The 17077-nt window shown below is 39.6% G+C and overlaps 2 protein-coding genes across 2 annotated transcripts in view; one reads left to right on the forward strand and one right to left on the reverse strand.

The window, feature by feature from the left end:
• Positions 1-1155: 1155 nt before the first annotated feature.
• On the reverse strand, positions 1156-7121 carry SERP1 (stress associated endoplasmic reticulum protein 1). Its single transcript, XM_044251600.1, has 3 exons — positions 6519-7121; positions 6133-6208; positions 1156-4900 (listed from the first exon to the last, which is right to left on the reverse strand). The coding sequence occupies exons 1-3, from the start codon at positions 6600-6602 to the stop codon at positions 4860-4862; spliced, it is 201 nt and encodes a 66-aa protein (XP_044107535.1). The 5' UTR covers positions 6603-7121; the 3' UTR covers positions 1156-4859.
• Positions 7122-7192: 71 nt separating this feature from the next.
• EIF2A (eukaryotic translation initiation factor 2A) overlaps positions 7193-17077 on the forward strand; it is a 36027-nt gene continuing 26142 nt past the window's right edge. The window contains exon 1 of the mRNA XM_044251598.1: positions 7193-7302. Coding sequence (XP_044107533.1) covers positions 7275-7302 — 28 coding nt within the window. The 5' untranslated portion in view covers positions 7193-7274. The remainder of the gene's footprint in view (positions 7303-17077) is intronic.

The following is a 17077-nucleotide window of genomic DNA, read 5'->3' on the forward strand; positions in this document are numbered from 1 at the left end:
TAAAGATTATTCTAATATGATAGGGCATTTGGTGCTCTCTTTATCACTCATCTAAAATGTTGAGCTCCCCTCATGTGTGTAAAGTTCCATGCTAGCCTCAGGGCCCCTGGGTGGCTCAGTTGGTTACGCGCTGCCTTCAGCTCAGGTCATGATCTCAACGTCCTGGGATTGTGCCCCGTTATTAGGCTCCCTGATCAGTGGGGAGACTGCTTCTCCCTCTCCTGCTCCTCCTTGCTTGTGCTAATACATAAATAAAATCTTAAAAAAAAAAAAAAGGTTTCATACTAGCCTCAAGGGTGGTGGAAGTAGATGAAAAAATTACGAAAAATGTGGCATTTGTTCTTAAGGATTTCATGTTCTAGCTAGGAAAGTGAGAATGCTAATAAAACATGGCAACATAATAAATGCTAACTGGTCCAGAGTCATCAATCCCAAAGAGAGTGTTTCTAATTCCCATGACATAGGAAAACTTCACAGAGGTGATACTTAAGCTAGACATTGAAGGGAAAGTAGTATTGTAATGTAGGGAAAATAAGCAAAAACACCTAGAGCACAGGTATTTGAAAAGTGAACTTTTTGGGCTAACTTGACTGAGGAGAGAAGCGGTGGGAGACAAAGCTGAAAAGGTAGGGCCATGCTGTGAAGTTTCCTGAAAAAATCAGAGCTAAAGAGACATTTCATTCCAATGGCAGCAGGAAGCCACTGAAATTTAGTAGGTATTCAGATTTTACCTTCATAGAACTCTTAAGGGTTTCATGAGATTTTAACATGTTATCTTAAAAAAAAAAAAAAAAGACATTCTAGAAGAATCAGAATTCTTTTGCACTCAACGTATTAAAAGAGCCAATTAGGTCACCACAAGACTATTTATCTAATCCTTGTTCTGTCAATGGTTCATTGGTAATGGGAAAGATCACTTCTCTAGGCCATAATTTCCCCAAGTGTAAAATAAAAGGGCTAATCAAGATAATTTCCAAAGTTCCTTCTTGGTCTAAAATCAGTTATTTTCATTTCCCTGGTTCAGACTTCCTCATAACAATGAAAAAAGAAGAAAAACCTGTTACTAGTGCTTTTAATGACATTGAAATCATAGTTTTATTTAAATTTGCAAATTTGTTCTATCTGCATCCCAAAGTAGAAGTTCACACTGTGAAAAAAAGTCACACATGATTTATTCACTAAAATTTTGTAATAAAAAGAATCTATGTAGGATATATGACTCCATTTTCCTTCTTTCTTTTTTTGGGGGGCTACCAGACTGATTTTTCAACATCACAGATGAAAATTTTTAAAACAAAATACAGTAAGGTTATATAACAAAATACCTTTTAAAAATGTACTCTTGGATATGTTACAGTGAATAACATTACTGATTTGACCTATTTTTGTGCTGTACAGGAAATATCAATAGTAAATTTGTCACTTAAATTCATTTTCAAAAGACATTACATCTATAAAAGGACAAGTTTTTTTTTTAAGTTTGCAACATGCAAAATTTTTTTTAAATTACTGGTTTTCATAAAAGCAGAAGTAAAGAGCTCATGAAAACAGAAGTGTTGTGTGTGGACGTTCTGCAGTCATTCCTATGGTTTCTCTGGGATACAGCTGAGTCCGGAAATCTTGCTTCTAGTTTCTGCTCTACCTCAACGAGCTCTGAGAGAGTGGACACCATTTATCTGATTTTACTTTTCTTTTGAAACACTAACCACAAATATAGTCTTCATTTTACGGTCTTTTCCCCTCTACTACAGGACTGAAAGATAAACTTGAGTGCTGGGACTCTGTATTCACAGCTCTAACTCTGTATCTGGCACGTAGCTCAATATTTACAGAATAAATGAAATTTTTTTTCCCCCTGTAAACTGGGGCAGTTGGACTAAACTACCCATGTCCTTTCTATCTTTAGGATTCTGTACTACAGATGAACTTATTTTGAATTAACTGAGTCCAGACAACTGAACTTTACCCTTTAGCTTGGCTTCGAGCCTTTACTGCTCATTATTGGTCTTTTCAAATTAGGAAATTTCTGTTCTAATCCAACCTGAAGCTAACACAGAACAAGTAGCTAGAGTGGGATGAAGTTTTGACAGGAAATGATTCTCTAAGGGGAGGGACAGAGAATTTGCTGTTGAACCCAACTCCTGGCTTCTTCAAGTTCTGGTTTGCACCTCAAACAGTTATGTTAAAAAACTCAAAAGGTATGTAAAGACAAATCAAACGTCAAAACAATTTCTAAGTGGAAAATTTGAGGCTCTAAATTTTTAGATACTCTAAGAGCAATAAAATTTTGTTGATGATGAACCTCCCAAGAACACAATCCAGATCTCCATGATATTCCTTTGTGCCAGCAAAACCCCAGTAATCTCAGTGAGAAGAGCAATGGCCCAGCTGTTGAATTCAGATACACACTTCTTTGATGTTAAGTCAAAGCCCATTACAAATACATCCTGTTACAATGAAAAGCTTTCCTTATTTTGGAAGCCCACTCAATTATTTTAAGTAACATTATATACAACCCAATGGATACAATGAAATCACTGACGGCTCCTAGAAATGTTAAAGGTAAATGACAAAGAGTAATTGGATAATGTAGACAATCCCCCAATATTATCACACTGTGTTCAACACTGCATGACATAAAATTCAACTGGGAAAGGGAGACCGAAGGAACTATGATTTTTCCTGGAATGAGACTTGGCTAATGAGATGAGGATAAACCCTAGGAAAGGAAGTATTTAATTCACTGTGCTTTTAATGTATTTCTTGCTACTTATTCCCAGTTATAAACTTTTAATCTGTGTCTCTGGGTACTTACTTAACTCAAATACAACATAATAGTAGGCATTCTTTAAAATAATTTTCTACTAACTATAAAAAGTACACTCCGATAAGAAATCTGTAAAATCATTTCCTTTTAGAAGGCATCAAATATTCAGGGAACTTTATTTTTAAAGGACAAATCAAATAAGACATAGCTTTCATTGACCCAAACATGCATAATCCATCCTTAATATAAAATGTACTCAATTAGGAAATTACACATGAAATACAAAGGGAATGCAACTTTACATATGTAAAATGATTGCTAGCTATAGCAATTTAACAGTCAAATTAATAAAGACACGTACAATTAAAAAAAAAAAAAAAAACACCCTAACATCTTAAAGCCAATTATCTATAGTAAACCAGGGGATATGGAATGGTTTCACTCAAAGCAAAGAATAAGGCACCTGCTATAAATTTAGAACAAAAACTTTAATTTTTAAAGTTACAATAAAATAGAATTAGTCAACCAAGACACTTGCTTCAAAGAGGGAAACAAGTGTAGGGTTGATTTCCTGGGTGAGAAAGGCAGGTTAATAATGCAGAAAAAAACCCTGCTGATCCAAAGTCAGCTGATTCCTTCCCTGTTCTTGAGTAAAGTTCCTAAACATTCTTACCTGCTCCTCTCCCTCATTCTCCCCCTGTATTTAGGGGTATCAGAAGCTCTCTCTGAGGTTCACACTGTGCATGACTAGGTAGATTTCCCTTCTGTTCCTCTTAAGAGTTTATTTTAAAAGAGATATCCTGAGACAATTAACAAAGCAGATGAGCAGCTTTCTTTCCAATTCACTGATACACTCTCATGCCTTTTTTTTTTTAAATCAAGTTATGACTACATATTTAAATTAGCCTAAACTTTAAATTTTCTGGTACCAGAAAACCCAAAACCTGCCTTCTCACCCTTACCATTAGTAAAAAGAAACTTTGATCATAACCTATAGAATTACAAAACAAAGGGAAGACTAAACACTGATCCTTATCAGTAAATCCATTTTAATTCCAGATGGCACTTTAGTCTGATGTATCTAGTACCCTAACAAAATTTTAATCATAGATCTAGAAAATTATTTCCAAACTAAGTTTTTAGTTGATGTGCCTTTTTTGGTATTAAAAGTGCTATTCATGTGCTAAGATGTTTTATGGCACATTGGACTCATCAGTATGTCCCGATGAGACACCCAGTTTTAGTAGTATTTTTCCCTAAAATGTTGTCTAGCATAGTAGACCCCTTTGATATATTAAAATAATTTTGGTGAATTTAATGGTGACATACTTTCCCGACTTTACTCCACCACGGTAGCTTTTGGTGAAAATAAATTGACTAATTAAGTTACAAAATGCTCAATCAAGTTGTTTTCTTATGGCATTTCAGGTTAGTATAATTACTCATGCAAAATCCAAGGTAGTGTAACAGAAATAATATTGTTAAAATAGATGTTGTAGCTATAAGCATCTCCTTTTATATTAAGCTTTTAAAAAATTTAGGTGCTAAAGGTTATGGGAAACTAGGCTAACTGTGTAGTTGTTCCATTATAAGCACTTTATTAAAGGACTGTTACATGACCCTATACGGAAGTGTGCTTTCAATTCAAGATACAGTAATAAAGTGCCTAGCTATATAAAAATTATAACTCCAAATTTTAAATTAAGCTAATTGCATTTACACATTAGGGTTAACAAAATCTAGACCCTGTCTACATAAATTTAATCTAATTATCTATATTGGATACTGTTTTAATAACCACATTAAAAAAATTTACTCTTTACTGACTGAATAAGTAGGGTCCACTACTGTAGCTTAACAATCAAATTTTATTGCTTTATTCATGTGGTGCTTTTGCAAGGCACTGTGGTATGGACTAGAAAACCTGGAATGACCTGTGAAGAAACCTTGGAATGACAAATGAAGGATGATATGAAAAGTCATTCTGAGGCAGGATGCTTTACTGAATTGTTTTTAACCAGGGTATCAAACATCAGGAATGAGTTCAAGTTAAAATTCACAGGAGAATGGAAACATCTTAAGGTCAGTCACTTCACATGCCCATCCTGATACTTTGAATAATCTGGAAAATTGCTGTAAAGAGAAAGAGCAAATGTTTTAGTAAGCATGCTTTGAATAAAATAGGTCTGGCACGATAAATACTTATTAAGGTAGTTCACAAGAACCCAAGAGCACCTTTTCAGTTACTTGTAAATGCTATGCAACTTCACTGAAATAAAAAAAATAAAGACAAGCCTATTCTAAACAACTGAATGTCAAATTATATTTTTAAATTTCAGCCTCTTTGAATTTTATGTCTTAATGTCCAAGAGATTTTGCAATACGCAATCATTTCAGAAAGAACTTCAAGCACCAAAGCAAACAGGTTTTCTAGCATAGAATTATTCTGATTTATCCCTAAAATATTAAGTGTCCTTCTAAGGTCTGGCCTGTAATATAATCATGTTTCCTCATTCTCACAAAGCTGAAATTTGATAATCCTTAGGTTATGTAAATTGCTTGGCTCTTAGCCATTTATCAAGAAAGCTTCTAACTAGTAAGTTTAGGAAGGAGGCAAAGTGAAATGTTTAAGAGAAACCTCAGTAACTTTAGAATATCAGAATGTAAAAAACAAAAACGTGTACTTCAATATCAACAATTTAATATGCAACAATTTGTATATTAATAAATGAAGAGAGGAAAAGATATTCTGTAATTTGTAGAGGCAAGAATCTATTACTTTAACAGCAGGTTAACCTGATTATTTTTCCTACCATATGTCAAACGTTTCTTTAATCTAAAAACATTTATTTCATATATTAAGTTGCCAGTCAGATCCGTTTTCTTTATACAGAATCAATTCTTTGCAAGAGCTTTCTTTACTTTATAAAAGATACCCAATTGTGACATTAAGACATTAGACTCTGGGACACATTAAACTAAGTTCAACGTCCATAACATACATCATGTTCCTAAGCTTTTTTGCAAATGTATCGATAATGAGGCAGCGAAACATTCTGAATTCTCATTCCGTAAGGCCTTTTTGTTTTGGTCTAAATTTCTTCCAACTTGATCATTACTAACTAAGGACCTGACCTCTTTTTCTGATCTCCTGTGAGCACAAATCAACCTGTGAGAAGTTTCTGGAGCACCATCCTCTGTGCATATGTGGGACAAGTAATTCGGTTCATATGAAGGAGACTTACGTGGGGCTCCCGGCAGATAAATTGAGAACTACGCTGGTAGGAGTCACTACTTATGGGTCACCACGTCATCCCAAACCGTACATCCAAAGCCCTACCCAATGGTAGCCCCCAAACACTTACCAGAACCACAAACAACAAAAATGAAGAGAGCCAATAACCAGGGTCCTACAGACGCCTTCTCTTCGGGAGCATTTCTCTGTAAAAATGAAGATTCCCTTTTCAAATGCAAAACCCCGCTCCGACCCCAGGCTCCTGCTGCCTACACCTCGGTCCAGGTGGCCGGGTCCTCTCAATTCACAGGTTTGCCCTGCGTTCCCGAACCACCAAGCTCCGGCACCCACTTTCCCGAACCTCCCCTACCCCGCCCCAGCCTGCCTCCGCCAACTTGGAGTCCAGCTCGCGGCCCCGGTCCCCTGGCCTCGGGTCTCGGGGAGAACTCGACGCGGCCCTACGACCCGGGCCTGAGCCTGGGCTGGCGGACCGAGGGGCGCCTGCCCGTTCCTTACCGAGGTCTTGGCTACGTTGCCGCGCTGGGTGATGTTCTTGCTGTGCTTCTCGTTGGCCATACGGATTCGCTGCTTGGCGACCATCTTCGCGGCCCCACCACCTGCCCCCGGCACCCCTTGGACGCGCACGCTCGCCTCCCCTTGGGCCGCCGCGACGCTCTGCTCCCGGTGCCTGCGCCGCCGGAGCTAGGAGGCTCTCAGGCGGGGCACTAGCTCCGGCCGCTGGGCCTGGGCTAAGAAAGCACGAGTGCCGAGCGCTAGCGGGGCGCGGGCAGCCGACTGACTGACGACGCCGGACTGGCCGGCCAAAGGCGGGCGCGCGAGACGACAGCGGGCCGCCGGGATATTCTTGCGCCGCCGCTCTGGCCGCCGCTGGGAGCGTGGAGTGAAAGAGGAAGGAAATGCAACGCAACAACCGGGCAGTGCCGTCCGTAACCTCGAACTACTTCGGGTTCGGCTGCCAACGTCAGCACTGAAGGGGCTCCGCCCCGCGGAAGCGCGGGCTCCGCCTGCTGAAACAGAAAAGGGAGGACGAAGCCTAGTCTCCCGAGGCTCTTAAAAGTGTTGCCCGGGAGCTGCGCGTGCGCTTTCGGGCTCTTGTCCGCTACTCTCTCCAACCGGAAGTGAATTGGACCCGAGGCTTGTGATACCGGAAACAACTCTGCGCGGTTTCCACGCTTGAAGAGACGTGTTGGGGCCGGGTTTGGCCCTCGTGAACTCTGACCCAAGCGGGTGGATTTCTCTTTCCGGGACAAGATGGCGCCGTCCACGCCGCTCCTGACAGGTGAGTCCTGAACAAGCGAGGGACTGTTTTTCAGAGCACTTTATTTTTGTGCCTTTGCTCTTGGGGATAACCCGAGAAGAATTGGTGTCTGATGCACTTTTCCTTGTGGGTTGTGGAAGATCTCGAAGGCCTTTTGGGTTTCTTGGTGTAGCGTGGCAATCGGAAGTGAGGCCCCAGCCTCTGGGCCCCAGCATTACCCATCCGTTTGGCCCATCCATCATTCCTCCCTGTCGCTTCAAGTTTCACTGGAATTGGGGAAGGAAGATGAGATCAGAAAGTGCTGGTTGAATTTGTTACCCCGGGTCTGCAGCACTGATTTTATACGAACCTTCATCTGGTGACAGACCTTGTTGACAGAAATCATTCATCCCTTTAATAAGGAACAAACAAAAACAAATAATTAAGTCCCTAGAATGAGCACTCATATTAAATACATCTGAACTTAAGTAATACCAAATTCTGTGCGCCTTGCTTTAATTAGATTAGAATAGAAAACAGAATAGAGAGAGTAGAACTGTATTAGTGTAGATTTAAAGTGATGAAAGTGTGCTCTGGGATTGTAGCAGTGAGTATTATAGAAATGATCTGGCAACGTTTGATGCTGAAATGGTTATGAGCATTTTCGAATTTGAACATGAGAGGATTCCTGAGATTTTGAAGTGGAGTTAGAGTTTATAATTTTGGAAAAGATAATTAACTTAGTCTTGGACTGTGTCCGAGAAGACTGGACTACATAACGGTTGGGATTCTCATATGACTATCAAATAAAGAGAAGGGTGTTGGGAAAGAAAAGAATAGAGGCTTTCTAAAAGTCGTGGACAGCTTATGTAGAAGGGAGAAAGTCATTAACAGAAAGGTTGTCTACTTTTTTTTTTAAGATTTTATTTATTTATTTATTTGACAGAGAGAGATCACAAGTAGGCAGAGAGGCGGGCAGAGAGAGAGGGGGAAAGCAGGCTTTCTGCTGAGCAGAGAGCCTGATGCAGGGCTCAATCCCAGGACCCTGAGATCATGACCTGAGCTGAAGGCAGAAGCTTAACCCACTGTGCCACCCAGGTGCCCCAAGGTTGTCTGCTTTTGAGGAAGGGGGTTATGTCCCCTTGAGACTTGAAAGGAACCTTTAAAAACTTGACCTTTTTCCCATTCTTCATTTTAAGATCTTTATTATTAAGCACCACGTCCACTCATATCAGTCTGGCTACCGCAGTTCCTTCATCAGATATTTATCAAATGCTGACTATAATTTGTTAGGTGATTATGCCAGGCAGATACTGTTTTAAAAGGAATAATTACATAATTAAATGAATTTTTTCCTCTGGCTTCATAAAGATAACTTGTATGTTCACATTTTTGGAATACTAAATGCTTATTTGAACTCTAATAGAAAAATAGTACATTAAAATTATCTATAAATTTTTCTCCTTAAAAATCCTTACAGGGTCTTCTGGATGCTTACAGGGTAAATTCCAGTTTAGCATAGAATGTGGAACCCTTCATAATCCTTGAAAAGCTCTTTACATCCGGCTTGTTCTCCATCAGTATTAAACTGCTTATTAAAAAACTGCTTATAAAACCCTTGAGAAATAACTTCTTCAGTCTAGGATTATCCTGTTCCTCTTGATTTGACTTACTTTTTATCTTTAAAACTCATTTCAAACATCATTGCCTTTTGAAGTTTTTTTCTACTCTTCCCAGATGATCAGTCAGTCCTAGGCTATTTTTGTACTTCATATATACTTGAATTTTTTTTTTCCACATAGGTTAATTATCTGGTTGTTTAGATGCTTTTCTGCCCTGCTAGACTGTGAACTCCTTGGTAGTGGGGGCAGAGTTTTACTCCTCCCTGACTTCTCAGTACCAGGTACAGTGCATGGTAAATAATAGACACTCTAAAGGTTTGATGGAGGAATAAGTTAATGAAGGATCATCACTTCATTTACAGTCAAATTAACTAAGAATGATAATTTTCTTATAATGCTTAAAATCAAGGACTTTGTAAGAGCTTAAAGGTCAACTAGTCTTTCTGTTTCTCATATTCTCATATTCATGGAGGCCCAGAGAGATTGTTATTCCAAGTTGGCAGAATCAGGATTATATTTAGTCATTCAATTCCATGGTCCATTTTTCTTTTACTTAAACACACATATTAATTTTGTAAACATTGTTAGCATAGATATTTCAGCCAATAATAGATTCTTTTACTTCTAACATCTTTTTTTAAGCTTAGACTCATGGAATTTTAGAGTTTAAAATAATTTGGACATTGTTAAGTAAATTTTGGTAGATATAACTTTTAATTGGAAATGATAAAAAGCCAAAGCACACCTGTGTGGCTCAATCCATTGAGCATTCAACTGGATTAATCCATGAGATTAAGCTTCTCTTGAGTTGGGCTCTGTGCTCTGTGGGTGATCTGCTTGTGATTTTTTCCATTTCTCTCTCCCTCTGCCCCTCCTCCTGCTTGCATGTGTGCACTCTAAATAAATAAATAAATGTTTAAAACAAAATTCATTCTCAGGCTAATGCTCTCCATGTTTACATTCAACCAGCTCAGCAGCCCCAAAGGAAAGCACGTTTTTTGCCAATCTTAATGCTATCTGTTAGGCTGGACTTGGCCTGGATCTTGCTTATCTTTGAATCATTCAGTTGTTAATCGAATCACCAGGACCAAATTATATTCTCACGCTTGGACAGTTTTCCCTGGAAAATTAGAGCCTTCTAGAAGGTGGATTCTGGATGCCAGGCATGTAAAACAGTGGTCCTTATGTGAAACCCATATTTCTAATCAGCTTACCTAGTTGAGGCCACTGAGTTAATTTATTCAAAATGGAGTCATTGGGGTGCCTGCGAGGCTCAGTGGGTTAAAGCCTCTGCCTTCGGCTCGGGCCATGATCCCGGGGTCCTGGGATCGAGCCCCACATTGGGCTCTCTGCTCAGCGGGGAGTTTGCTTCCCTTCCTCTCTCTCTGCCTGCCTCTCTGCCTACTTGTGATTTCTGTCTGTCAAATAAATAAATAAAATTAAATTTAAAAAACAAAAAAAAACAAAATGAAGTCATTGTCCTACATTGATAGGTACTGCAGTGGATATAAGGATTGGAAAAAGTATCCCATTGTAATGATTACCATATCCCTGGCATAGAACCCTGGTTCGTTGAAACCTAGTAGTTTTCTCATATTAATTGAGGCCTAGAGCAATAAATGGTACATGAGTATCCAGAAAGGCTACTAATTTTTAAAAAGATTATTTAAATACAATATTTAATATTCTTGATTTTAAACAGTTTTTCTGTGTGAAACTCTGGCATTTATTTGTTGCTTTACTGAAAAGAGCTGTTCACGTTCTAGGTTTTTCTTTCTAATAGAGCATGTTTCCAGATCCCCTTTGATTGCAGGGGAAGATCATTAAAAATAGATCATAGCAACTCTCAGTACACTATATTAAACTATTTCTACAGTCTATTCAGTGTTTTGCATTCAGTCATTTCTAATTAAAATGAATTCCTCGGGGTGCCTGGGTGGCTCAGTGTGTTAAGCCTCTTTCTTCGGCTCAGGGCATGATCTCAGGGTCCTGGGATCGAGTCCAGCGTCAGGCTCTCTGCTTGGTGGGGAGCCTGCTTCTCCTCGCTCTCTGCCTACTTGTGATCTCTCTCTGTCAAATAAATAAATAAAAATCTTTAAAAAAATAAAAAATAAGAATAAATAAAACGAATTCCTCATTAAAAGTAATGTAGAAAAATTGTTTTCATACTAAAAAGAACTTTATATTCATATTTATATTTTTGCTTTTGTTAACTTGTAATACAATTTATGTTCTGTTATGAATATGATTTTGTGTCTTCTAATACACTGTGCATATCCATTTATTCTTGTATAAGTTACTGAACCTGATTAAATCCAGTAAAGTATCTTAGTGGTTCCAAAATGTCTTACAGCACTTAATGTTATTTTATTTAAGCATTTTAGTTATGCTTCTGTGTAGGGAGGTGTGAAATAAAATATTTGCTTTAATAGTGATTGTAGGGGCGCCTGGGTGGCTCAGTGGGTTAAAGCCTCTGCCTTTGGCTCAGGTCATGATCTCGGGGTCCTGGGATCGAGCCCCACATTGGGCTCTCTGCTTGGCAGGGAGCCTGCTTCCCTCCTCTCCCCGTTTGCCTCTCTGCCTACTTGTGATCTCTGTCTGTCAAATAAATAAAATCTTAAAAAAAAAAAAAGAAAAGAAAAAAAATAGTGATTGTATGTATGAACAAGACTGTAGTGACCCAATGTGATTTTTATGATGAATTCAATTGATAATTAGTCCCCCTAAAATAGACATATCTGTTATAAGAATATAACCACTAGTATCACCAGTTTTTTAAAGTAGCTCTGGTTTGTACTTTTGTCTCATGGACTTTATCTTAGTACAAAAATCTTGATCTATTCAATTTTTAATTTTATTTATTCTTTTCTTTTCTTTTTTTTTTTTAAGAGTTTATTTATTTATTTGACAGAGATCACAAGTAGGCAGAGAGGCAGGCAGAGAGAGGTAGGGGAAGCAGGCTCCCCACTGAGCAGAGAGCCCGACACTGGACTCCATCCTAGGACCCTGAGATCATGACCTGAGCTGAAGGCAGAGGCTTTAACCCACTAAGCCACCCAGGCGCCCCCAATTTTTTATTTTAATGAAACACTTTTATTTGGTATTCCGAAGCAAATCCATTCTTGAGAAATGTTGAATCACTTTTTTCCAGGGGTATCTGGGTGGCTCAATCGGTTAAGCATCTCCCTTCCGCTCAGGTCATGATTTCAAGGTCCTGTGATGAAGCCTCACCTTGGGCTCCCTACTCAGCGGGCAGTCTCCTTTTCCCTTTCACTCTCCCTCTGTGTATCTCTCGAACAAACAAAATCTTAAAAAACAAAAACAAAAACAAAAAAAAACACCTTTTTTCCAGACTTTTGATTGGCTTAATTTCTTGCCATATTTTGAAAAAGCATTATAAAAAATGGTGGTCTTTTACAAAGCCTTATATTTTGGTATAATTTAAGACTTATAAAAAGTCACAAAAACGGGGGCGCCTGAGTGGCTCAGTGGGTTAAGCCGCTGCCTTCGGCTCAGGTCATGATCTCAGTGTTCTGGGATCGAGTCCCGCATTGGGCTCTCTGCTCAGCAGGGAGCCTGCTTCCCTCTCTCTCTCTCTGCCTGCCTCTCCATCTACTTGTGATTTCTCTCTGTCAAATAAATAAATAAAATCTTAAAATGTAAAAAAAAAAAAAAAGTCACAAAAACAATAAAGTGAGTTCCTAGTGTACCCTTCACCTAGCTTTCTCCAGTGATAATATATAACCATAGTACATTATTAAAACTAGGAAATTGATGCTTGTACAGGAGTATTTACTAAACTATAATCCTTATTTGGATTTCACCAGTTTGTGTGTATATATGGTACTAAGAAATTTTATCACATATGTAGATTCATGTAACCACTACTGTCATAACATAGAACTGCTCCATCATTGCAAAGAAGATGCTACCCTGGGGATCCTGGATGTCTCATCTATTTGAGCATCCAACTCTTGATTTTGGCTCAGATGATGATCTCAGGGTGGTGAGGTCAAGTCCCATGTCAGTCTCTGCCCTGGGTGTGGAACCTACATAAGATTGTCTCTCTGCGCAACCCCTACTCCTTACCCCTCACTGTATATGCTCCCTCTCTAAAAAAAGAAGAAAAAGATGCTACCCTTTTATAGTCATACTCTTCTTTCCACTCTAACCATGGGCAGCCACTGATCTATCCTCAGTGATTTTGTCATTCCAAGAATGTTTTATAAATGGAATCAGAACATACAACTTTTTGGATTTTTGTTTTAAAACTCTTTATTTAGAATGTGAACATGTGCATGTTGAAAAGAAGTTGATCAATTTCACTCAAGATTTTGCTTCTCCAGAAGCATACTAAAATCAGGAACTGAAAACCACATGAGACTGAATGCTTCTTGAGTGACACTCAAGAGTGACACTTTCTTACACGGACTTTTCTGTCCAGTGTTGCCTTTTAAGATTTTGAGTTAACAATCTGTATGAAAGAGGGTGGGTTAAGTAGTTTTTGTTTCTCACTGCTACTCTGTCTCAGTCCATTCAGGCTCCAGTAACAAAAATACCATAGAGTGGGTAGCTTAAACAACATTTATTTCCCATACTTCTATTAGTCTGGGAAAGTCTACTTCAAGGTACTGGAAGATTTGATTGTTTGGTGAGGATCTGTTTACTGATTCAAAGAGAGCCATTGTCTGCTGTGTAGGGCTAGGAGGGGCGGGGGAGCTTCCGGAATCTCTTTTATATGGGTGCTAATGCTATTCCTGGGGGCTCTGCTGTCGGAATCTAATCACCTCCCAGAGGCCTATCTCCAGATACCACCACATCGGGGATTAAGTTTCAACATTTGAATGATGTGGGTGGTAAACGGTCTGGAGTAGATCCTTTGGAGTTTTCCACCTGTCTTAGTTTGGTATGAAGATATGAAATATACAAAATATGTGTTAATCATTTATATCAGCAGAAAGGCTTTTCTGGTCAGCTGTGGGCTATTAGTAGTTAAATATTTGGGGGAGTCAGGTTATTCACGCATTTTGAGTTACACCAGATCCAGCACTCCTAACCCCTCTGTTGTTCCGGGGTCAACTGCATAATGTACAAAAACTTTGAATTTCACCCCAACTATAACATTGTGGTTGCTGATAACAGAAAAATGAACAAATATGGAGGACCAAGTCACTAGTTCCAAGTTCATGAGAACACAAGAGGCTGAGAGGAGATCGATAAAGCTTGTTTTTTCTGTTTTACCAGCCGCTTCAGGCATTATGTTCTCAGGGTCAGCAGTTAAAACAGAACATGGTTTGATTGCATCATCTTGTGGCACATTTTCTCATTACACTGCAACTTCATTGGGACTTCACTGACGATATGCTGTTTTATTTTCCTAGGCCTATATGTAAATTCTGTAAGAGAGCCCTTAGTGTGTTAAACCACAATAGCAGCTTGTGGGAGGGACCTCATTAGGCCGACAGTTGTATGTAGCCTAGTATTAAAGTGTAATCTGGAAACTAAACTCTCTAGTGTGGTAAATTCACTTTTTATTAAACCCTGAGATAAATGTTAAAACTGTTATTATAGTATTAAGAAAAGAATGGCCTGGGGCGCCTGGGTGGCTCAGTTGGTTAAAGAAAAGAATGGCCTCTTCTAAATGCTAATGAGTTATACCTTACGTTACAACAAATGATTCTGTGATGAGAAATAGCACTGTTTTGCCTGTGTAGTAAAAGAATTTTGATGCTACCCTTGATCTTAGCCAAAAAACTGAGAAGCAGTTGAGAATTTTGATGCTAGAGAATTATAGTTCATAGTTTTAAAATCTCAGTGTTTCATTCAAGGCATAGCAATAGACTGAGCTCCTTTGAAATTATTGCCTTGAATGCAGTTATGGATTCATTTTTTTTTTTTTTAAGATTTTATTTATTTATTTGACAGACAGAGATTACAAGTAGGCTGAGAGGCAGGCAGAGAGAGAGGAGGAGGAAGCAGGCTCCCTGCCAAGCAGAGAGCCCAACGCAGGGCTCAATCCCAGGACCCTAGGATCACGACCTGAGCCGAAGGCAGAGGCTTTAACCCACTGAGCCACCCAGGTGCCCCTGGATTCATTTTTTTAAATCCCTCATGCCTAGCACACAGAGCTGTGAAGGGACCAGATCATATAGACCCTTGCCTTGTAAGCTGTGTAGTGTTACAAGTTTAGATCTTGATACACGCAGAACACTTCCCTAGGCTTCATTCTATTCAAGGCCAAATGACCTGTAACAGTTTGACCATTCAGTCTAGTGCTTGCATGTGAGGAAACATGGTATGGACTTGTGTACTTGTAGATATCTAACAAGCAACTCATCGTTTAGTTGTGTGTTTTTTTATCTTGGTCCCTCCACTAGAGTGGAAGCTCCATGAGGGCATAGTTTTTTTTGTCTTGTTCATCAGTGGTTCTTTTCCTTAATAACTTCCTGACTTTAAATTACTTACTTTGGGACTATAAGTTATATTACTTTCTTTTTTTTTTTTTAAAGATTTTATTTATTTATTTGCCAGAGACAGAGGGAGAGAGAGCGAGCGAGCGAGTGAGCACAGGCAGACAAAGAGGCAGGCAGAGGCAGAGGGAGAAGCAGGCTCCCTGCCGAGCAAGAAGCCCGATGTGGGACTCGATCCCAGGACCCTGGGATCATGACCTGAGCCGAAGGCAGCTGCCCAACCAACTGAGCCACCCAGGCGTCCCTATATTACTTTCAATATCTGAAAATTGAACTAGTTAATTCTCAGGTAGAAAATCAGTGTAATGATGGGGCTCCTGGGTGGCTCAGTTGGTTACGTCTCTATCTTTGGATCAGGTCATGGTCCCAGGGTCCTGGGATCAAGCCCTGAATCATCAGGCTCCCTGCTCCATGGGGAGCTTGGTTCTCCCTCTCTTCTCCCCAGTGCTCTCTCTCGCCCTCTCTGTCTCTGTCAAATAAATAAATCTTTAAAGAAAAAAAAAAAAAGAAAATCAGTGTTATGAGAACTGTACCTTGAGAAGGAAAATGGAGCCAAGAGTGGCCCTGTTTACCAACTGTGCTGCTTTCTCACTAAAAGGAAGAGTGGAAGATTTGTGAACAGCTGGCAGAAAAGGAAGCAGATAGAATTACAACCATGAACCTTAGTATAAGTTTTTCTTCTATTCAGTGCTTAACTGTTGCTGCTAGCAAGAATTTTAGCTGACAAAATAGTAACTCATCACCAGGTTCTACCAGTCTTATCTCTTAAGTATTGAACACACACTCCCCATTTCCACTGTACCCCACCAGTCCAAGTATCCATACTCTTCTGTGGGACCACTGCAGAACTGTCTTGCATGGTCTTATCCAGTCTTTCTTCCAGTTTTATTCTCTATGCTGGACCAGATTGACCTTTTCAAAATGCAAAACTGGTTCTTGAAATTCACCTACGGGTGCCTGGGTGGCTCAGTGGGTTAAGCCTCTACCTTTGGCTCGGGTCATGATCTCAGGGTCCGGGGCTCGAGCCCTGCATTGGGCTCTCTGCACAGCGGGGAGCCTGCTTCCCCCTCTCTCTCTGCCTGCCTCTCTGCCTACTTGTGATCTCTCTCTCTCTCTCTCTGTTGAATAAATAAATAAAATCTTTTAAAAAAAATTTTACCTAGGGGCGCCTGGGTGGCTCAGTGGGTTAAGCCGTTGCCTTTGGCTCAGGTCATGATCTCAGGGTCCTGGGATCGAGCCTCGCATTGGGCTCTCTGCTCAGCGGGGAGCCTGCTTTCCCCACCCCCCCGCCTGCCTCTCTGCCTACTTGTGATCTCTCTGTCAAATAAATAAATAAAATCTTTTAAAAAAATTTTTTTTTTTACCTAAAACCCTTTAGAAGTTTCCCACCTTAGGCCATAGACCAACGTTGCCTAACTTAGGCCACAAGAGATAGTGCTTGGTCTGAGCCCAGTTTTCTTCTCCAGCTCAGTTACTTCCATAAAGGCCTTTAGTTGCTTCTGATGCTCTGTCATCTCTTTTGCCATGGATTTTTTGCACTTGTTGCTGTTCTCTTTGCTTGTTAACTACTATCCACCCTCCAGAACTCAGCACACAAATCCTGTACTCCATGACACTTTCCCTAATCTTCCATTTTTAGATCAAAACTCCCTGTTATTCACTGGATTAGCTCCATAAATCTTTACTTTATAGCACTAAGCACACTTAGAGAATTCCATGTATTTG

The sequence above is a fragment of the Neovison vison genome, chromosome 6 (genome assembly GCF_020171115.1).
Source record: "Neovison vison isolate M4711 chromosome 6, ASM_NN_V1, whole genome shotgun sequence".
NCBI classification, from domain to species: Eukaryota; Metazoa; Chordata; class Mammalia; order Carnivora; family Mustelidae; genus Neogale; species Neogale vison.

Bases quoted from the DNA above. Each gene is read 5' to 3' on its own strand.
- SERP1 (XM_044251600.1), bottom strand. From the start codon at position 6,602: ATGGTCGCCAAGCAGCGAATCCGTATGGCCAACGAGAAGCACAGCAAG. The intron at 6,209-6,518 runs GTAAGGAACGGG...TCATTTTTACAG, and splicing joins GCAACGTAGCCAAGACCTCG to AGAAATGCTCCCGAAGAGAA. The intron at 4,901-6,132 runs GTAAGTGTTTGG...TTCTCTTTACAG, and splicing joins TTTTGTTGTTTGTGGTTCTG to CAATTTTCCAGATTATTCAA.